General features: G+C 41.0%; 1 protein-coding gene across 3 annotated transcripts in view; it reads left to right on the top strand.

Annotated features, from left to right (window-relative positions):
- The first annotated feature begins 1037 nt into the window (after window positions 1-1037).
- Window positions 1038-23279, top strand: part of SLC6A2 (solute carrier family 6 member 2) — a 112498-nt gene continuing 90256 nt past the window's right edge. For all 3 annotated transcript variants that reach the window (XR_011362763.1, XR_011362762.1, XM_069968456.1), the window contains exons 1-2: window positions 1038-1222; window positions 1420-1835. Coding sequence is in view for 1 of the 3 variants with exons in the window: in XM_069968456.1 (XP_069824557.1) it covers window positions 1523-1835 (313 nt within the window). In the remaining 2 variants the exon portion in view is untranslated. The remainder of the gene's footprint in view (window positions 1223-1419; window positions 1836-23279) is intronic.

The raw sequence follows: 23279 nt of genomic DNA, 5'->3' as shown, positions 1-23279 counted from the left end.
TGAATACTTACCTAAATAAAACCTTATGGACCAAGAGCATTTGAAAATTCTGAATGAAGTTCATATTGTTTCCTATAGACTATTTATATTCAACGTGGACCACCCTTGACTTGTGACAGGCAATGTGGCAGAATACAAGTCATTTATGGTAGCCTGAATGTACTGTAGTTCTCACAGAGGGTGTCACAGTGAATGCAGGGGTTTCTCATCAGAACAAGATTTAAATGCTATATATATCTGGTGGATTGTATATTAAAGTACAATTCTTGTAAAAGAAATGTATAGAAGAAATGGAAACCAAAATGTTCATAAACAAAACTGCAAGATGTTAGCTGATTCTCCCACAGTCTCCAGGGGAGGATCTGCTTTAAATTATGACTGAGCATATGTATTTATTATGAGTATATACCATATGTGCTTAGAACGGTTATCTATCTGGATGCTATCATATGTCGTAACTATAAAAAAAAAAAACACAAAAATGAGGATTATTGTGTATCTCGTATATATCTACTGACAAATACAGTCTAGGCTTTTTTTGGACTATATATATATATATATATATATATATATATATATATATATATATTGGACAGTGGCGCCGTATATACACAAAATACAAAAAGGTGTTGTAGGGACACTCAGCAGAATAACGCTGATTTCTGTTTCATTGCTCTTTGGCTGTCGATATGCATTACACTTGAAATGAGCCAGATAATCTATCTTTTCCTTCTTAAAGCAATTGGCCAAACTACCCTTAGGGCATGCTATTTTACATATGCCAGATTGCCTATATGTCCCTGTAATGCATGATGCTTGAGAGATATAGAGCAATTTCCTTCATTTACTTCCTGATGGCTTTTCATAAGGAAGAAATCCAAATTCTCTCATTCATAGTATAAACACAACAAATGTCTCCTGTGCAGGCTGCTTATCATTTGCTCTATTATCAGCAGGTGGCACTGCTCTGTTTCCAATGTCTTCAGTGGGTGTCTTGATTTAACAAACAGCACGTGCACAAGAGGAGCATGGTTTAAAAAGCTGGCATCTTTCTTTTCTTCACAGTTTTCTCAGAGGAATCACTAACGTCCCACTTGCCAGAAGAAAAGGTTACTTGAAAATCAGATGGTGATGGAAAGGGAAGAGTGGACAACACACAAATGTTAGCCAAGCAGTGGCTGGTGGAAGCTTCTGAATTTATCTATCCTCCTACTTCAAGTTGGTAAGTCTTAGCATATTGAATAGAAGTGATATATGCCATATAGTAATAGAATGATAGCCGATATCCTGTAACTTTATGTTTAACATAGGGGTGTATATTACTCCTGTTCTCGTGTGCAATGTTCCATTACCCAATTGTTTATGAACAGAAAACGGTATGGCTTTATTAATTGTTTGTTTTGCCTTTTTTCCCTTCAGAAAAAGAAGATAATTTCCACAAGAAGCACAGGAATAATACCGTATTTTAAGGCACCACACAGTCGTCATAGGCAGATAGTATTTGCCCACATCCACTTTTCAGATGTTGAAATCTAAGATGTTCAAACAGGGTCAGTCTGACCATAAACTGTCAGCAGTGGTTCCCATCAAAGAGACTATCCCAGAGAAGAAAGATGTTGAACTCATCCTTGTTAAGGAACAGAATGGAGTCCAGTACACAAATAACGCAATTATTGCCCCAAACACCTCTATGACGTATGAGGCACCTGTCCAGGAAGAGCAAGAACGAGAGCACTGGGGCAAGAAAATAGACTTTCTTCTATCAGTAGTTGGGTTTTCTGTGGATCTGGCGAATGTCTGGAGATTCCCCTATCTCTGCTATAAAAATGGAGGAGGTAAGACATACATGTTTTATTAGGATTCAAAATTTAATAAAAATAATAAATAATGAAATTATACAGATATATTCTATTTCTCCACACACAGTAAATACTTATGTTATGCATGTTACTGTACACTAATGTTCTAATTCTTAGGGTTCAAATTATTTACATATTTTATTTTTACATTTGTCGTTCTCATTGTAATGTAGCTTTATACAATGTAAAGTAAGAATCATTCAGATACCAGTACTGTATGCAAAAGTAACTATTTGCATTCTGGATGTATCATATGGGTTCCCCACAGTTCTCCGGAATAGAACATACAGCACCATAATTCATATAGATCATCTCAGAACACCAGAAAGAGGCCAAATGTAAAATATATAATCAATAATATATTAAATAGAGATGATAAATTATAATGTACAGAAAGGCTTAATATCTTTAAACAACTTTTGTGCTTTATGATTACTTAGGCTAGTTTTGTCTTTCTGCTGGATAATGACTTTCTGTACAGTGCGTGTATGTTATGTGACATTGTGTAATGCATTACTACCAATAAGTGTATACATTACTACCAATAAGTTTATGCATTTCGATATATATATATATATATTAAAATGCATCCACTTATTGGTAGTAATGCATCCACTTATTGGTAGTAATGTGTGTGTGTGTGTGTATATCTATCTATCTATCTATCTATCTACAAAAAGGATCGCCCACAGCACTCCAGATAAGTTGAAAATTCAAAAAAAGTGTTTTATTCCATGATGGTGCAGCACAGCAAACAAGTCAAAAGTGCGACGTTTCGACGACCTACCGTCGTCTTTTTCAAGCATGACTAACAGAAAACAACAGACCTCTTTATACATGTGTGGTAATTAGTGCAGGGACGTGATTGGTGCACAGGTGTTGGATTAATCAGAGTTTGACAGGCAAACACAATGTGAATATATCTATCTATCTATCTATCTATCTATCTATCTATCTACACTTTAAGTTGAACAGCTGTGTTATCACAGACTATATTGATTCTTCAATATATGATATGGCAGATACGGATGGTTCTGCCTCCAGTTATGCTCCCTGGGCACTGTAAGCCTCTAGCCACACAGCTGAAAGCAGAAAATAGTGTTTTCCTAGCAACTTACTGCACATTTACAAAAATACACTCAGGAAATATTTGACTTCCATTTCACATACTCAGCATAACATATTCTAATCCAGTGGTCACACTATATTTTGCTTCTGCAAAGGAATTCATTGTAGGGCTTCATGCACACTAATATTTTTTCTTTCCTCAGTCTCTGAATATAATGGTTCTCTAATTTCTCAAGATGACACAAAATTATATCGCCTATTAACATATATATATATATATATATATATATATATATATATATATATATTTTTTTTTTTTTTTTTAAATTAATCCTTTATTAAACAACTTTATAAAAGAAATGTAGTGTTTCTTTAAATATACTGATTATACTAAAAATGTGACATTGTAACAATAAATCCTTTACATAATTTACAAAATGTAAATTTTGAATATTGATTGAAGCCCTATCTCTGACTTGTAAATAAGGATCCACCTTGTGGTACATGAAATTTAATATGTATTGCTGAACCGTAATGGTCTTTAATGCAGTACTGTCATGTACCTAAACTATTTCATTTCGTCCAGACATGTGAAAAGTAGAGATTGCACCAGGTCTCAGTGCTGATACTTGCTGCAGTTGCTAGTTACAAATGGGTGAAGCCTGTGGTACCTATGGGTCTAACTCAGATACTTCAGTCTTATTTATACTTACTGTATAATCTATGTCTAGAACACATCAAAAAGTTTAGATAAATGACAGTGCTGCTTTAAAGCATAACTTTTAATAATAATGATAAAGTTAAAAGAGTATACTACAAAACAACAATAGCTCTGTTGTACTACCAATTACAAATACATTTTAAGGGTATAAACCCACACACCGTATACGCAGCAGATATGCAAGAAATACGCAGCAGATTTGTTGGTACAGATTTGATGCTGTGTTCAGTTATTTAGCTCTAATCTGCTGCGAGTTTGCTGCGTTTCGCAGCAGTAAATACGCTGCATATACGGTGTATGGGTTTATACCCTTAGGCTGAGTTCACACTACGTAAATTTCAGTAAGTATTGTGGTCCTCATATTGCAACCAAAACCAGGAGTGGATTAAAAACACAGAAAGGATCTGTTCACACAATGTTGAAATTGAGTGGATGGCCGCCATATAACAGTAAATAACTGCCATTATTTCAATATAACAGCCGTTGTTTTAAAATAACAGCAAATATTAAATGGCGGCCATCCACTCAATTTCAACATTGTGTGAACAGATCCTTTCTGTGTTTTTAATCCACTCCTGGTTTTGGTTGCAATATGAGGACCACAATACTGACTGAAATATACGTAGTGTGAACCCAGCCAGAATGTGTATGGCAGCCCTATAAGAATTTTGCATTGGATGAGTTCTCCCAGAAGGAATGACTGATCAAAACAATATTAATAAAAAGAACAGGTCCAAAAAAGGGCTGGAAAAATTATAGACTATCTGGAGCACAAAGCCAGGAAAGACTTATTCCCATCACAACTAACATAGATATACTTGTAGGATGTAGATGTATAGAATATAGTGTATGTATACTGTGTAATATGGGTAAATATTTATACTATGGCTATATGCACACTGGTCAGACTACTACTTTTAGAGCTCTGAGCTGTCAACATTGGGAAGAAAAAAGAGCAGCATATCAGAAGGAGACAAATTTGCTAAATTACATAGTTACATAGTTTATACGGTTAAAAAAAGACACATGTCCATCAAGTTCAACCAAATATCTGTATTTGCAAAAATATTTAACTTAATGAGTTCTACAAGTTTACCTATGTTAGTTGAGATGGGAGTACCCCTTTTAGGATCTAAATCTGTATAGTCTGGAGGAAAGAAGGGAAAGAGGGGCATGATTGAAAGCTTTAAATATGTTCAAGGGTTGGATGTTGTTCAGCAGGGGAGTATTGTTTTTTTTTTTTTTTTTTTAGTAAAGACTGAACACAAGAACAAGGGAACACAGTGAGAGGTTAGTTGGGGAAAATATCAGAAAGAACATGAGAAAGTAGTATTTTCCTGAAAGAGTAGTTAATGCTTGAAGCAAACCTTCAGGAGATGTGGTTGTTAAATCCACAGTAAGTGAATTTAAATGCACTAAAACTACTAAAAGGCATTCTAGATGGACCAGGTGGTATTTTTCTGCCTAAATACCTAAATGTGTAATGGTATTAAAATCAGTACCCCTATCTTCTTTAGGCTATGTTTACACAATGTAGTTTTTATGTAAAGAACGGCTGTTAATTGCAATGGAATCAGTGACCGTACTTTATTGCAGATGCAGCATTGCCCGCTGTGTTCATACATCGTTATTTTAACTCCTGTTCTTTAGAACGGGCATTAAGATAATGTACCTGCCTATTATTTTCGGACGCTGTTCAATGAACAGCATGCGGAAATAATAGCTGTTCACACAATGTATTGTGCAGCGGTGGCCGCACTTTACATTGAAGTGAATGGCTAATTGATTTGCAAGTCAATGTTAAAAAAAGAACATTCCTGCAACTGATACAGAGGTATCAGCGGCAGGAACGTCATGAGTGTAGTTTGGTGGTCGGCAGGAACGTCATGAGTGTAGTTTGGTAGTCGGCAGTTTAAAGGGGTTATCCAGCGCTACAGAAAAACATGGCCACTTTCTTCCAGAGACAGCCCCACTCTTGTCTACAGCTTGAGCGGGGTTTTGCTGCTCAGTTCCGTTGAAGTGAATGGAGCTTAATTGCAAACTGCACTTGAACTGGAGACAAGAGTCGTGTTGTCTCTGAAAGAAAGTGGCCATGTTTTTGTAGTACTGGATAACCCCTTTAACAGCGACCGTTGCTATGCAACGGACGCTGTTAAATGTTGTGTGAACATAGCCATAGGCAGCTTCCAGACATCCACAAGACATATACTTTTAAACATCTGTATTATTGATTCTATACCTAGATATTTGTGTAGTTCTAGTCAATCTAACTTAAGTTCAGTCCAGTTGAAGAAAACATGAGATCTGGGTATTGTGGCTGTAACAGTTCACACAAGGTATTTTGTTATTTGGTTAGAGGTTTGATCAATATTTTTAGCCAAAATCAGGAGCTGTTAAAAACACAATACTATGTGTGAACCCAGCCTAAAAAGTATGCTGTTATACACCCATATAAGAGCCATCTGAAAGTGCAGGAGGAATTATAGGGTCAATTTCTTTCTTGAATATATGCAAAACTGCTCTTTAGTAATATGTATACAATTACTTAATCCATTAGAACACCTTGTCTGCCCAAGACTTATCAAGGCTTCTGTAATTATACTACTACAAGCTTAAGTTAGGTTTACACTGCGTGCAGCAGTAATCAGGCAGCCTCTGTCTATAGGGGAATTCCAGTGAAAAATGTTTTCTTTCAAATAGACTGGTGCCAGAAAGTTATAGAAATTTGTAATTTATTTCTATTTAAAAATCTATAGTCCTACAGTACTTATAAGCTGCTGTATACCCTACAGAAAGTGGTGGGTTATTTCCAGTCTGACAAAGTGCTCTCTGCTGCCAACCCTCTCTGAGCCACAAATTATCCAGAGCAGTAGCAAATTCCTATAGAAACCGCTCTCTGGACAGTTCCTGATACGGACAGAGGTGGCAGCAGAGAGGACTTTGTCAGACTGGAAAGAATACACCACTTCTTGCAGGACATACAGCAGCTGAAAAGTACTGGAAGACTGGAGATTTTTAAACAGAAATAAATTACAAACATGTATAACTTTTAGACACCAGTGGATTTAAAAGAAAATACATTTCACCAAAGTACCCCATAACACAAGTGCCTGGATAGTTCTGGTGCAGGTGTTTAAAAGGAACAATAGATTCCCATTCATCTGATGGAAGCCAAAAATGTGTCAAGGTTTAGCAGATATGCAAAAGAAGAGCCCATGGAGCCTCATCAAAGAGTCTTGAAACACAGGACTAGCCAGATATCCCTCCGTGAAGGACCCAGCCAAGGGGTAGCTCCTGTATGGAAACCACCAAAACCACCATATTAAGTGGCCCTATAAGTCATTGTAATGACAAGGGAAAAACCAAGGCCAGGTAACCATCCACATACAGCTGTTTCGAGGTGTTGCCCCTCATCAGTGTGGAGCAGGATTCTGGCTAGACAGCTGTATGTGGATGGATACCTGGCCTTGGTTTTTCCCTTGTCATTACACTGACTTATAGGGCCACTTAATATGGTGGTTTTGGTGGTTTCCTTACAGGAGCCACCCCTTGGCTGGGTCCTTCCCGGAGGGATATCTGACTAGTCCTGTGTTTTGAGACTCTTTGATGAGGCTCCATGGGCTCTTCTTTTGCATATTTACAGTATGTTTCCCAGGGGGCAATGCACCTAGGACTTCACTGCTTTGAGCGCTTTCACTAGCAGCCGGCAGTGTTGTCGTTTGGCTGGTCTCCCTGAGATCAGCGATCTGTTTCTCTTAAGGTTTAGCAGATGAAATAGCAAACTACCATGGATCCTGTAAAAAACGTCTAAAAAGTGGTATACATTTTTTCAAACATGGAAACCTATGTATGATTGATGTCACTAACTAGCATCTGTCATAGATATATATGTCCCTGAGATATACATCTAAGGCTATGTGCACACTATGTAAGAGACCGGCCGTTTCGTGACCTGGCCGGGTCACGGAACGGCTGGTCTCTGAAAAGATCGTCCCGGCCGGTACTGCAGTACCAGAACTGACGTCGAAGGGCAGTGTCAGAACTGCCGTCGTAGCAACCATAGAGGTTGCTACGGGCCCTGCCGCAGGTGGCTCTATCCTGTAATGGACTGGGCCCCCTGAGATTTTATCAGTTGCAGAACCTGGTAGCCAAGCAGGCCTCCTGGGTGCTGCTCCCAAATGCGCAGACCCAACACTTTCACTGTGAGCACTCCTGTGAGCTCACAGCTAATTGCAGAGCTGTGATTGGCAGGGTCAGGAGCCAATGGCTGTATGAGGTAATATTGGTGTTTGTACAGTGGATCTTATGCAGTAGCAGTGGTGGTAACATTTGTCAGTATGTTGTGGTTATATTTGTCTCTTGTAAACTGGTATTGTTTGTATTATTGGCCTTGGTCATTTTTTGGTCATTATCAGTATGGTGGTAATATTAGTGGTCAGGGTTTGGCGGCAATAGTTGCTCTGTGTATACTGGTATTATTGGTCTTGGTACACAGGATTTGGTCTGCGTGATTGTGATATGTATGGTAAGGATGTAGGGTAATAATTTTTGCTCTTTATATTATGGTGCTTTGATACTCCCTCTAATACTAGATAGATAGATGTTATTTATAACCATGTGACACAAGTTTAGGACTAGAATTGATGACTTAGTCGGAGGGGAGGGATGCAAACGAGTGGGGCATCAAAAGTTTGCTAGTTAGATGCCAGCCATTTCTGGCATTTGGTACTGCATCCAGTAAAGCTATGTAGAAATACATGGCTCTGAGAACAGCTATGTATGTACACAGTACTGGTGCCGCTCTGCTAAAACCTGCTGTCTGTATTCAGCAGGAGCAGAAGCAGGAATTGAAAAGCTGTACCTGTAATGAGCGCTCTGCAGTTTTTCCAGTACTATTTAACAGAGGAACAGAGGAACTGTGTGCACAGTGCAGGTGTGGCTCTGGTATTCCCTGCTGCTGCCCATGCTGCGTGGATATGCTTTACCACTGCACACACAGCTGTTCCAAGTGTTACATATTTCTACGTAGCTATACAGATGTTCTTTATCTTTGGCATTTGGAAACACATATGATAAAGCTATTTAGAGATATACAGCACAAGGAGCGAGAGTGAAGCTATGCTGTACTTGTAAACTGCTAATGTCTAATAGAAGTAGCCTGAATAGCCTAAGTAAGTATATCTGAAATTCTTAAAATCACACAAATTTTCAAATAAAATTTTTTTAATTGACAGTTACTGTTAAAGTAATTGTGTCACTTATATGTTTTTTTTTTTAACTGATTGGAGCCAAATATTGAAACATTTACTTCTTTTATAGTCTGTTTCTATTTTCGGAGTGCATTTTTTTTTCCTTTTTATTGATAGTATATTATTATTAGGGCAGGCATATTGCCTAAGCTGCTTTAAGCAACATTTAGAGATATGCAAAACCCATGGACACAGGCATAATAAACCATGTTTACTACTATGTGATTGTTTTCTAGGCATGCTCCGTGACCTGTGCAGAAGTGATTTTGCAGGGAGGGGGAAGCAAAGCTCAGAATTTTTGCCTTTTTGAATTGGTGTAGATCCTGTATTATCTATCTTCTGGTGTCCTCTTTCATTGTAATCCTGTCTAAGATAAGGAGGACACTGCTGGGAAGTGATCATTACAAAACATAAAGTGTCAGCTTATTATTAGGCCTAGTGGCCAGAATGGAAACTGCAAGATGTCAGAATTGTTTTACAATGTATATAGTAAGATGGAAAAGCAGAAAACATGCCCCAAAATTACAATTGAATATATCTAAAACTTTTTATATATATATATATATATATAATTAGCAAAGGCCTATTAATGTAATACTTAAACTGCTTTATAAAAAAATACTGCACTGAAATGTTTCAGTACTAGTCTTGGCTGCCCTTTGACTGATGTAAAGGTTATGAACTAAAAATGTAGAGAGACTTTAATTCAAGCTGATGTTAAGTGGAGGAAATGTGTAGTTGAATTGGTAAAAAAAAACCTGTGCAACATGTAGACATTGAGTAATTTGATGAAAATACACAGATAAAAACCATTGGGCACATTGTTGTGACAACAGATAGGCTCGGAGCAAGCACAAGCTGACCTGTAGGTTCTTTCATTGGTCTTTCAAGAAAGAAGAGATCATGACCGGCAAACTGGAAAGATTTGAGGAGAGCAAGTAAATACTGACATAAGACTCAAGGTGATGTAATAGGCCGGCAGAGATTACAGTCACTTGTACAGTTTTCATTACTAGTCATCAGAATATGCTTTATTAGGGGGAAGAAAAGTACAAATATATAATGTTTAACCTGTTCTGCTGGTAGGGTCTATAGAACTATTAATAACAACCAATATAAGCAGTGTTGGACTTTGCTTGAGCTCCCCAGAAGGAATTGTTTGGAGGGTACAACATCCCTCTATACAGAACATGTTTTTATTGCACATACATGTTATATGATCTAATATAGGTTTCTTGTGAACCAATTCATAAGAAATAGACCCTATGGGCAATTCATTTGTTCCAAATTGGGGTTTTCTTTTACTCTGGGGCTTTAGGTTTAGGCTTTATTTAGTCTGTTAAGGCCCTATTACACAAAGCAATGATCGGCCATACTTGGCTGATACCGGCCGTTACAGCCGATAATCGCTTTGTGAAATAGAAGACAACGATGTCGGCTCATCATTGTCTTTCAACAGGTTAAAACTCCAATGATCAGCCTGGCAATGATCTGCTGCTGTCGTGCAATAGGCAGCAGACCGCCACTGTCTCCTGTAGGCTGATAATCTGACAATCGCCTGGGCAGCCCCCCGCTGCTTCCTGTGGCCCCCCGGCCCTTACCCGCTCCTCCTCGCTGTCAGCACATGTTATAGCGCCAGCAGTGGGCGGGGGAACAAGGAGCAAGCGAGCACTGACCTGACAGGTTAGTTTTCACTTGCTCTCCACATCACCCAGGTGCTTAATTCTAAGTCAACCATATCATCTAGTACAATGGTGGGACAGTCTGACCATAAATGTAAACACTTAGGGCCCTATTACACCAACAGATTATCTGACAGATTTTTTTAAGCCAAAGCCAGGAATGGATTTGAGAGGAGGAGAAATCTCAGTCTTTCCTTTATGACATGTTCTATGTTTATAGTCCCTTCCTGGCTTTGGCTCAAAAAAATCTGTCAGATAATCTGTTGGTGTAATAGGGCCTTTAGAGGCAGGGCCTTTAACAGTTTCATTATTTGTTCATGTTTGTTTGTACAAATGGTCATTTCAATCATTTTATGTCTTTACTTGTCTTTAGGATATGCTGGCACTATTATAAGGTTAATATTATGAAATGTATTATTACATAGAACATACACTGTATGGTAGGTTGAATTAAGCTGTATTCAATCATAACAAGCAAAACACATTAATCAATACTGAATAATGCCTGTTACATTTGTGGATGCCTGCAAAATCCTTAATACCATAGCAAATACCATATGAAGTATACCATATGTATGTTACATTCCTTTTGCAAGTGAGAAACAGAAATTTCCCATAAGAGAGGAGAATGTAGCAATGCTGAAAATATAGTACAAAATCTGTGCACTACATGTGGGCATGGATAGGAAAAAATAATATAGAGAAAATTATGAGAGCAGCAATAAATAATTACAGATGTAAACATTTACATATACAAATGTTTTTTTCACCAAAGCTTTATATATTAATGGTGTTTTTCATATTTTAAGGGGTTGCCTTCAAAAAATACGACCCCTTCTTATTCCCCGTAACATCATATGGACTTCATAGGAGGAAGAATCCCTGTCACCTAGGATCACCTTCTTATATCTTGGGCAGAGAGGGAGTATGGAGCATCTATGCAGGGCCGTTTCTAGGTAATTTGGACTACAGGGCGAATATTGCTAAAAACGCCCCCCCCCCCCAAAAAAAAAAGTAGTTCAGCGACTCACAGGTGACGTCTTCTTTGATCTGAGGCGTCACTTTCCTTTTCCTCTCCTTCTGGCTGAGACCTCCATGATGATTTCTTGCAGCAACAGTTCATCTCTTGTGAACCTGCCAGACAAACATCTTAGGTTCGGCACTTTCACAACAACTTCCCCTTTTTTGTGTCATGTGCAGTGAAGTCAGTAGGTATGTGGGTTGACCCCTGTATGTATGATACCCTGCTGTGCCCCCATATAGTAATAATCCTCCCTGTGCTCCCCCCCATAGTAATAATCCCCCTGTGCTCTCCCCATAGTAATGATCCCACCTGTGCTCCCACCATAGTAATAATCCCACCTGTGCTCCCCCCATAGTAATAACCGTGTAGACCCCCCCCGAGTAGCCCCCCATAGTATAGCCCTCCCCCCGAGTAGCCCCCCATAGTATAGCCCTCTCTCTGAGTAGCCCCCCACAGTATAGCCCTCTCCCCAAGTAGCCCCCCATAGTATAGCCCTCCCCAAGTAGCCCCCCATAGTATAGCCCTCTACCCAAGTATCCCCCCATAGTATAGCCCTCTCCCCAAGTAGCCCCCCATAGTTTAGCCCTCTCCCAAGTAGCCCCCCATAGTTTAGCCCTCCCCCAAGTAGCCCCCCATAGTATAGCCCTCTACCCAAGTAGCCTCCCATAGTTTAGCCCTCCCCCCTGTGTAGCCTTCCATAGTGTAGCCCCCCATAGTATAGCCCTCTACCAAGTAGCCCCCCCATAGTATAGCCCTCTCCCTGAGCAGCCCCCCATAGTATAGCCCTCCCCCCTGTGTAGCCCCCCACAGTATAGCCCTCTACCCAAGTAGCCCCCCATAGTATAGCCCTCTCCGAGCAGCCCCTATAGTATAGCCCTCCCCCTGTGTAGCCTTCCATAGTATGGGCCCCTTTATAGCCCCCACTTGGCAGCATTTATGAGAAGAAAAAAGAAATACACTCACCTGTCCTGGATCCTGCAGCAGCATCTCCCAGCGTCTGGTAGCTGAACTTGCAAGTATAGTGAGCTTCCGGCACAGGCAGACTGCCACACACTGTCCCGGAAGCTCACTGCTGTAGCCCCGCAGCGCCCGGACTTCTCTCCTCTCCTCAGCAGCTGACATGTGACGTCATCACGTCACATGTCCACCGCCAAAGAGGAGAGAAGTCCGTTTGCTGCCGGGCTACAGCAGTGAGCTTCCGGGACAGTGTGTGGCAGGCTGCCTGTGCCGGAAGCTCACTGTACTGCAAGAAAACCGGCGGCCACGGCTCCTTAACGCCCCTGGAGGGACCTGCCCGGGGGGCGCCCAATCCTGCCGGGTGGGGTGGCGGCGGGGTTAAGATGATGGGGAGGCTGAGCGTCCGGGATCGCGCCACAAGGTGAGGTCCGGGGGAGGTGGGGAGAGGGTGCCACCAGCGCCCCCTAGCTGTCGGCGCCCCGAGCGGTTGCCCGACCCGCCCGCCACTAGAAACGGCCCTGCATCTATGTCTGTAGATTGCACAATCCTGTTCGATTGTTCCTGCTGATTCCTGCTATTGGCCATTGGTTACATATATCCTATTACATGATAAGATGTGCTGCTGATGGCTTATAATTGTTAAGCAGGTCGGATCAGCAAATTCTCTGAAGGGCAAGGATTTGCTCCTTTGATATCAGATCGCTGACCCTAATACACAGGCGGATATCAGCCTGTTGGACCGATAATCGCCCTATGTAGCAGGGTTCTTAGACATTTATTGGAATTTTCATTTGTGATCAGGAAAATGTATGGCTGATATCAGTGTCTTCCTGCAGCCATAACAGTTTACCACTATAGCCTCCAGTGGAGATTAGATGATTGGCAGGCTTACTTTATGAAAGTTGTCTTGATGAGAGTTCTGTCTGCTGTAATTCACATTACAAACTGCTGACACTGTTAGATAGCTGACACACTGTACATTTATCATATCCGTCTGTGATTCTAGAATGTAGAAAAATACTTGCTCCTGTGTGAGCGCCGGATAACCCCAAAGTGGCTACGGAGTATAGGTGTTAAGAAACCCACATAAAGCGGTACTCCAGGTAAACTTAATAAAACAGGGAGGTCGGGGGATAAGGGCAACCTAACAAATTATATTTACCCACTCCCATTGCCCCGAAGCTGCAGTGCCACTGTAACGGATTGGCTAAGCAGGCATTTCTAAGACGGGTTGTGATGTCAAAGGACTGGGAGATACAGTGGGTGACTGAGTGGTGGTGCTGGGGACAGGTAAGTATAACTTGATTGTTATGTTCCCACCACCCCCTGCCCTCCCTCTTTTCTTTAAGTTTGCCCGGAGTGCTCCTTTAAACACAGGATGAACATACAAACCTTGTATCAATTCTGTCCTTGGTTTGCTGTAAGGCAATATTTTATGATTTTCGTTAGCAGTACAGAGTGTAATCTATTGAACTATTTCAGCTATGCCAGACTTGCCTACTTTATAAAATCTTAAAAAAAAATTAAAAATACAAATATTTAAGTAAGGAAAATCTGAAACCATATCAAAACAATATGACCTACTGTGCAGTGGAACACGACCCATTTGATCAAATAAACTGGTTTGTTTGGAATGTTAGATTGGAAATTAAAGACTCACCAAAGAGACTCCTATGGGAACAATATATCTGAAATATTTAAACGAGTCTTAAGTTAAAAACACTTAAAGGCTGAATTCGCTCATATGGATGCTGTTTGGGTTCAATTTTTGAGTATGTTTTTCCAGGTTTTGATGCAGTTTTTTTTAAATAACATAGATATTAATTAAACACAAAGATGACATAGGGCAAAAGAAAAGCATTCATTCCTATGTTTAACTAAAAAAGAACTGCCCAAAACTGCCACAACATTTCAATAAGCAGACAAAATATCTATGGTGATTCAGTACAATACAACTTAAGGGACTTATGGGTTGGTCGAATCCACGAAGCAAGACTATCCAGCGATTTTATGTGTATTGGGTGTGCTGACATACTACTGACAGATGATGTCCTGATAAAGAGGAATCAGGCATACTGATTTTTTTGTGCCTGATCCTTCTGTTTCTAAGGGAGATAAGCTTCTGCCAGAGGTTTCTGGAAGCAGCTTCCTTCGCCCCATTGAGATCACATGCACACTTGGTCTAATGAATCATGCATTGGAAGGATGGGAGGAATAGCTGTGACTTAAGATTGCATTGCCACCTTAACAGATGTGTCCTTAACAAGTATTTCAACAATTTTGGTGAATGCGTAATATTTGTGTTTTGGCTTTTATAGTTCTGTGTGTAAAACAGATTTCTGGGAAGGAAAAATGTAGTTGAAAACAAAACTATATCTATCTATCTATCTACATATAATTTAATGCTTAATTTTCTGTAATAAAACCAGAGCAGTACCTTGCAGCTCCTACAAAATCTTTAAAGCGAATGTACCATCGGGTACATTGGTTAGGGATTTTTACATGAATTGATCAACGTCGGCGTGGGGATGCTGATGGTGCGGTCCTTTTTTTGAACCGCCATTCAGTTCCCATACCAGTCTATTCCTGAGCGCCAATACAGACATGAAAATAGTTAAAAGCAGCCCCCCAACTGTTAAAAAAAAATCTCACAAAAAAAATGAGGCTCTTGGTTACCATTTGCAAACAGTGTAAACCACCCCACCAACAATAAGGTAGCCTCATGCTCGGGGGACCCTACACTGTACTATGGCCTCTCCATGGCATGTAATAAGCCTATGCTCTGGGCATGCAAGATCTATCTTATACCTGCAAAAATAATTACACCACCTGGGTGGGATGGGTGGAGTGCACGAATAAGTAGAGGCAGCCACTCCCCCCATCTGGAACACAGAAAAAAAGACACATTTGGTCAGCTCTCCTAGAACACCATTCACACTAGGCAGGAGCATGTTGCTATGGCTGAAATTGCAAAGACACAAAAACACAGAAAAATGCCACAGCTCACCGCAATGGCAAGATACAGACCTACCATAGACATGAAAATAGTTAAAAGCAGCCCCCCAACTGCTAAAAAAAATTCCCACAAAAATAATGAGGCTCTTGGTTACCATTTGCAAACAGGGTAAACCACCCCACCACGTTACGGTTGCCTCATAATGGGGCAGTCCTACACTGTACTATGGCCTCTCCATGGCATGAAATACACCTATGCTCTGGGCATGCAAGATCTGTCTTATACCGGCACAAGTAATTACACCACCTGGGTGGGATGAGTGGAGTGCACGACCAAGTAGAGGCAGCCACTCCCCCATCTGGAACACAGAAAAAAAGACAATTAGGTGGGGTGGTTTACACTGTTGGGGGTCTGCTTTTAAATATTTTCATGTCTGTAGTGGGTCTGTATCTTGCCATTGCGGTGAACTGTTGCATTTTTCTGTGTTTTTGTGTCTTTGCTATTTCAGCCATAGCAACATGCTCCTGCCTAGTGTGAATGGTGTTCTAGGAGAGCTGACCAAAATTGTCTTTTTTTTCTGTATTCCTGAGCGCCTGCTGGTCTTGTAGCACTGGGGGCGGGTTCGTTGCCCCCCCCAGTGTGACAATCTCCCCCCGTCTCTGTGTCGAGGCTCCATTAAAATCAATAGAGCCACATCCCAGAGGGGAAGGGGTTTCATCACACTGGGTGACAGCGGGCCCACCTCCAGTGCTTTATGCCCAGCCGGTGCTCGGGATAAAACTGGTACTGTGTGAGGGAACTGGATGGCAGTTCAAAAAAAGCACCGCGCCACCGGCATCAATGCACCGGTGCTGATCCATTTATGTACATGGCACATTCGCAATTACAATTTTGAAGCATAGTTTATAGCACTGGCCTACCACAATAGATTGTGAAGCAGAGGGCTGCATGTGATACGAGGGACGCTGATAGCTCAGTGGTTTGTGTAGGACATCTTACGACCACATGTGTTGCCTCTCATGGCAGTGCTTCCAATTGGCATTTTTTGGCAGGATACTGCTTACCCAAATATAGCAGTGGTTTCCCAGGAATGTTTCCACAGGATTGCTCCCTTAGCCTACCCAGTGACCAGATTCATCCTCAATCAAGCATTCATGGCAAGCAAGATTTGGCAACCTACTAATGTGCGAGATCTACAGGTGTAAGCTGTGTACCAGGGTGGGCTCCCCAGGATACAGCGAAGTCAAGAGCGAGAGAGACGACTCCCAACACCAAGTTAACCCAAATATAATTTTAGTGAAATGCACCAATACTAGTACCACAGGTACCGATAACCCCCAAACCCTCACAATAATACAACAACTAGTGGAGACCCCTGTGCTACACAGCGTGTCGCCACACTGTATCTAATCCAGATGTTCACAACTTTTACCTACCAGCAGTCTCAGATAGACCGGACGCTATTTACCTCTTAATACCCTCACAAGACAGGAACGATTGTGTATGGATGCGTTCCCCAGGCAAATTCGCGGTGTAGCACAGCAGTTTACAATCTTAACAATAAATCTATAAATCCCAAATCACAATTTGACAGTAAGACAGCAATCGGCCGAGAATATTGTCAGACAGGCAACGCTGTGGTATGTGAGTCCCACACGTGTGTTCTGTGGAGAAAGGCTTGTGGCCTAACACGAACAAGAAACCTAACTAACTACTTGTAGGCCGTAACTCAGTCTCTCATAGGTTGGCGTGCACGCTACTGTTCCGGGTCTGTTTTACATGAACATTCGCTCACTGTGTTAAGATGAGAAGCCCCTCTGCCAACATTCAGTCCCGCGATGGCAACCAACGTTCACAGCAGCGCGATCCAGCTCGACCAATAATGTGTTCCCTCAGCCACAGGAGTTGAATCTCTCTCTAACTCACAAAGCATCCAATCACTAGCAACAACAGCTGAAGCTGCACCGCAACTAGAAGTACCAGCAAACCGATCCCCAGCTTGGATGGATCTTCACCAACAGCTCACAGGGAAAAATGGCTTCCCTCCTTGATAACTGAAAGACCGTTAGTGATGTCACAGACATGTGACCTCAACAGTGGCATCTTGTGGCCAAAATAAAGAATTGTAGGTACAGTTACAATAACATCTCCTACACAGGACCTGCAGCAGAATCTGTATGCAAATGTATTACAGGATGCCATGTGGGACCCGTATGTCTCCATGCCCAACTGTATTTTATCTTTTATCCAAGCTAGAAGTGGCAGTATAGTATAGCTTCCCCTAAACTGTACACTTTTCCTCAATAAACTTTAACTGACAGGGCCCCTGCACACTGAGTAAATGAGGTGGAATTTATGAGCAGAGTCCGCGCAGTGGATTCCGCTTGTCATTCTGCCTGTCCTCTTTCTTCAAGGGGATTTCTCATGCGCCTCTCATGCCCTAATGTTGTAATCACTTACATGCATCATCATTACATTCACACATGTAAAGTTTCATTCCATTCCAAAAACTCCTTTTTGGTGCACCTACCTTGTTTTGTCAGTGAGTGTATATTAAGATGTTAGTTAAAAATTTTTAACCTGTTTTTTTTTTTTTAAAGCAGCCAAAATGTTACCTGTGGTAATTAAGTTATTTTAACCTCCAAAGGCACCATGATGTACAGGTATGTCATGGCGCCAGTAGGGGGGTATAGAGAGTGCTCACGATACAAGCCCTCTCTGTATAGAGCATCTTGTGGCTGCTATCAGCAGCTGGGAGACGCTGCTAATAGCCGGTCCAGAGCGATGGTCTGTGCTTGCTATTTAACCATTTAAATGGAGCTGTAGAGAATGACAGTGGAATTTAAATTACCCCAGCAAGCGTCATTGGTGGCACAGTAGCTCGGATCAGCTCCCTGGTTTAGGATCTTGGGGAGCCTATTCATTCTACATGCAGCCTGGTCTGCCTGTATTCAGTGATTTTTAAACTTAAGAAAATAAAGAAATAAAAATTATAAACATATTTAGTATTAAATTATCACATTCCTGATCTCACACGGTAAATAGTGTAAGTGCAGAAGAAAATTGGCTTAATCACTAAGGGCAAAGAAGGGGTCCGTGGAGGCTTGGTTGCGAGTCTCAAAACACAGTCATAGCAAGATATCCCTCTCTCCAGAGAAGGATGCCTGTTGCCAAGGGGTGCCTCTTAGTGGGGAAAACAACAAACCACCCTGATACGCAGCCCCTCAGGTCCTCACTCAGTTGCAAGCATTGGGACATAAAAAGGCTCCACGGACCCCTTCTTTGCATATTCAAATTTTGTAGGGGGAAATCAGTGGAGACTCTTAAAAGGAGTTCTCCATTAGATTTTTTTCACTGATCTCTTTGAGTTCAGTGATTGTTGTGTTTTTTTGGTCTATTTTACGTTGCCCCTGGTAGCCAGAATCCTGCTCCACACTGACGAGGGACAAATACCTTGAAACAGCTGTCTGTGGATGGATGCCTAGCCTTGGTAACCCTTGTCTTATGTCGTTACACTCACAAAAGAGTTAGACTTCTACGGGCCACCCTGGTGTTTCCCTATTTAGGTCCCAATGCTAGCAACTGAGTGAGGACCTGAGGGGCTATGTATCATAGTGGTTTGGTGTTCTCCCCACTGGGAGGCACCCCTTGGCAACAAGTTACCTTCTCTGGAGAGAGGGATATCTGGCTATTCCCATGTTTTGAGACTCTCAACTGAGGCTCCACGGACCCCTTCTTTGCATATTCAAATTTTGTAGGGTGCGATCAGTGGAGACTCTTAAATGAGTACTTCATTGGATTTTTTTCACTGATCTCCTTGAGTTAGGGGGTAAACACATGTAATTTTGTTTATAAACACACACACAGTGCAATTGGTATAAACATTGGGGGAGATTTATCAAACATAGTGTAAAGTGAAACTGGCTTAGTTGCCCCTAGCAACCAATCAGATTCCACTTTTAATTCCTCACAGACTCTTTGAAAAATGAAAGGTGGAATCTGATTGGTTGCTAGGGGCAACTGAGCCAGTTTCACTTTACACCTTGTTTGATAAATCTCCCCCATTGTTTACAGTATAATTCTGGTAACACAGACTCAATAATGGAAGCAATCTAGTACTTAACCAGTGACATTGCTGTCACTCATAATATTCAGAAACCATTTCAATAGCTGTTGTGTCTCATATCAATAATTTCTGATGTGTTTATTATATTATTTGATCTAATTGGCCAGATGTGTGATAAAGAAATTCCTTGGAAAATATTGTAGGCATCAAAATGTGATTAGATATATCATCTGTCATGTTCCTTTATAACATCACTGTAGACAATAACCACATGTTGCATTCAGTTATCCTTTAAGCCATCTTAAAAGGGAATCTGCGATTGAGCAAACACATAAGAGATATTCTGTATGTATGTTAAGAAAAATAACTACATTTAGTGAAACTTGAAAAAAATCAAACTCAAAAATTTTTTACTAATGTGATCTGGGTTATAGTTCTGTGATAGCAATATTAGCGTGGGCTTCTCACTAACATGCAGATATGGATTATGGGGCAATAAACAATTTTACACTATTTATTAAAGCTTTTTCTGATGATAAAACCTATTTTCAACTGTTTCAACTGAACATATATTGATAAGTAACGTTACTTTACTACTATTCTATTATCTTTCATTCTTTCCTTCTGCTTCTTATGCAAACTGTCTGCCCTATTGTCATCATTGCTTCAGTTGCTGTCCAGTGTATATCCTGTAAAAGACGTCATGTTCCTGCTGTTCACACTAGCTGAGAATTCAGCAAACTCTATTTCTGTGCAGAGGGCAGGATTCCAGTGAAGGAGTTTTTTTTTTTTTAACTTAAATTTTGATTAGTTTCTTAACAATTTACATAAGAAATGTATAGCAATAAAATACAGCATGTGAAACAGGTAATGTACATGAACAACAGTAACATACCCGGTCAGGGTGTTCAATGTAGATATTGAAATAGTTCAAGCAGGGGAGTCGGAAACAATCTTCACAATGCATTCCTACTTTGCCACTAGAGTCAACTCAGGACTAGACAGGAAGCGGGGAAATGAAGAAGACAGAGCAGACCATACACTACCGTTCAAAAGTTTGGGGTCACCCAAACAATTTTGTGTTTTCCATGAAAAGTCACACTTCTTCACCACCATACGTTGTGAAATGAATAGAAAATAGAGTCAAGACATTGACAAGGTTAGAAATAATGATTTGTATTTGAAATAACATTGTTTTTACATCAAACTTTGCTTTCGTCAAAGAATCCTCCTTTTGCAGCAATTACAGCATTGCACACCTTTGGCATTCTAGCTATTAATCTGTTGAGGTAAGCTGGAGAAATTGCACCCCACGCTTCTAGAAGCAGCTCCCACAAGTTGGATTGGTTGGATGGGCACTTCTGGCGTACCATACGGTCAAGCTGCTCCCACAACAGCTCAATGGGGTTCAGATCTGGTGACTGCGCTGGCCACTCCATTACCGATAGAATACCAGCTGCCTGCTTCTGCTGTAAATAGTTCTTGCACAATTTGGAGGTGTGTTTAGGGTCATTGTCCTGTTGTAGGATGAAATTGGCTCCAATCAAGCGCTGTCCACTGGGTATGGCATGGCGTTGCAAAATTGAGTGATAGCCTTCCTTATTCAGAATCCCTTTTACCCTGTACAAATACCCCAGACCATCACTTTACCTCCACCATGCTTACCAGATGGCGCCAGGCATTCTTCCAGCATCTTTTCATTTGTTCTGCGTCTCACAAACATTCTTCTTTGTGATCCAAACACCTCAAACTTGGATTCATCCGTCCACAACACTTTTTTCCAGTCTTCCTCTGTCCAATATCTGTGTTCTTTTGCCCATCTTAATCTTTTTCTTTTATTGGCCAGTCTCAGATATGGCTTTTTCTTTGCCACTCTGCCCTGAAGGCCAAAATCCCGCAGCCACCTCTTCACTGTAGATGTTGACACTGGTGTTTTGCAGGTACTATTTAATGAAGATGCCAGTTGGGGACCTGTGAGGCGTCTGTTTCTCAAACTAGAGACTCTAATGTGCTTATCTTCTTGCTTAGTTGTGCAACGCGGCCTCCCACTTCTTTTTCTACTCTGGTTAGAGCCTGTTTGTGCTGTCCTCTGAAGGGAGTAGTGCACACCGTTGTAGGACATCTTCAATTTTTTAGCAATGTCTCGCATGGAATAGCCTTCATTTCTAAGAACAAGAATAGACTATCGAGTTTCAGATGAAAGTTCTTTTTTTCTGGCCATTTTGAGCGTTCAATTGACCCCACAAATGTGATGCTCCAGAAACACAATCTGCTCAAAGGAAGGTCAGTTTTGTAGCTTCTTTAACGAGCTAGACTGTTTTCTGATGTGTGAACATGATTGCACAAGGGTTTTCTAATCATCAATTAGCCTTCCGAGCCAATGAGCAAACACATTGTACCATTAGAACACTGGAGTGATAGTTGCTGGAAATGGGCCCCTATACAACTATGTAGATATTGCACCAAAAACCAGACATTTGCAGCTAGAATAGTTATTTACCACATTAGCAATGTATAGAGTGTATTTGTTTAAAGTTAGGACTAGTTTAAAGTTATCTTCATTGAAAAGTACAGTGCTTTTTCTTCAAAAATAAGGACATTTCAATGTGACCCCAAACTTTTGAACGGTAGTGTATCTCAACTTTTGCTGAGCAAAGCGGGAAATTTAGGTGAAAATAGGTGTCACCATCAGAAAACTCTGTTAAAGTTTACCTGTCAGCATGGGTGTTGCAGGATCAGGGGCGAATTCATATTTTTATCTGGAAGTTCAGGTGTCTATGGATACAAATACGCAATGAGACCAAAATGCGTGTAACCCCCCCCCCCCATTGGATTAGAAGGGGGATTGCAAGACAAACTTGCTGCTGATCAGACAATGGCTGCGCTGACAAGTAGACTTTAAAGAGAATGTATTATCAGGTGCATCATGGGGATGCCGGTGGCCCGGTCATTCTTTTAAACCGCAACCCGCTTCCTGCGCAAGGCACTGGTCCTTTCAAGAGTACCGGCCCGCCCTGGAGCACTGGGGGCAGGCCCGCAAGCCCTTGGTGTGACAAACCCCCCTCTCTTCTGTGATGTGGCTCCACTAATTCTAATGGAGCAGCATCACAGATGGGAGATCGTCATACTGGGGACCGGCCGGCCTGCCGTCAGTGCTTCCAGGCAGGCCGGTGCTCCTGAAAGACTGGCACCATGCCGATCCATTAGGGAATAAAACCCAAAGCAATGCACCTGGTGTTACATTTGCTTTAAGCCTTTTTTAACCACTTGTATAAACCTCCTGAAATTTTAAGCATTTTTCAAGGCAAATTTTAGGATTTATAAAATTCTGTAACATTTTGAACATTCACTTTCTGTTGTTCTTGAAACGTAGGAAATCCTATGGGAAAACTGCTGTTAAATGTGAGAATAAAAGCACTAAATGAAACATTCTGAGCACGCAGGGGAATGTGTTTATATTGATAAATCTAGTGCTTTTGCAGACTGTGTAATCGAAGTTCTAAGTTTAGACTAATGTATTTTTTACATACGTACATTAAGTCAAAAACAGTGCATCACAATTTCCACCCGTGCTACACCCAGTTTCTGTCCTTTTTGGTGCGCTTTGCTTAAGAAATGTCTTATTTGCTGTGTGCCACAATCCCAGTGCATTTGAGGACAGAATTCTGGCCTGGGCCATTACAGTCAGTAAGTTGAG

This window comes from Dendropsophus ebraccatus, chromosome 4 (assembly GCF_027789765.1).
Source record: "Dendropsophus ebraccatus isolate aDenEbr1 chromosome 4, aDenEbr1.pat, whole genome shotgun sequence".
NCBI classification, from domain to species: Eukaryota; Metazoa; Chordata; class Amphibia; order Anura; family Hylidae; genus Dendropsophus; species Dendropsophus ebraccatus.
This window is presented reverse-complemented; position numbering and strand designations above follow the sequence as displayed.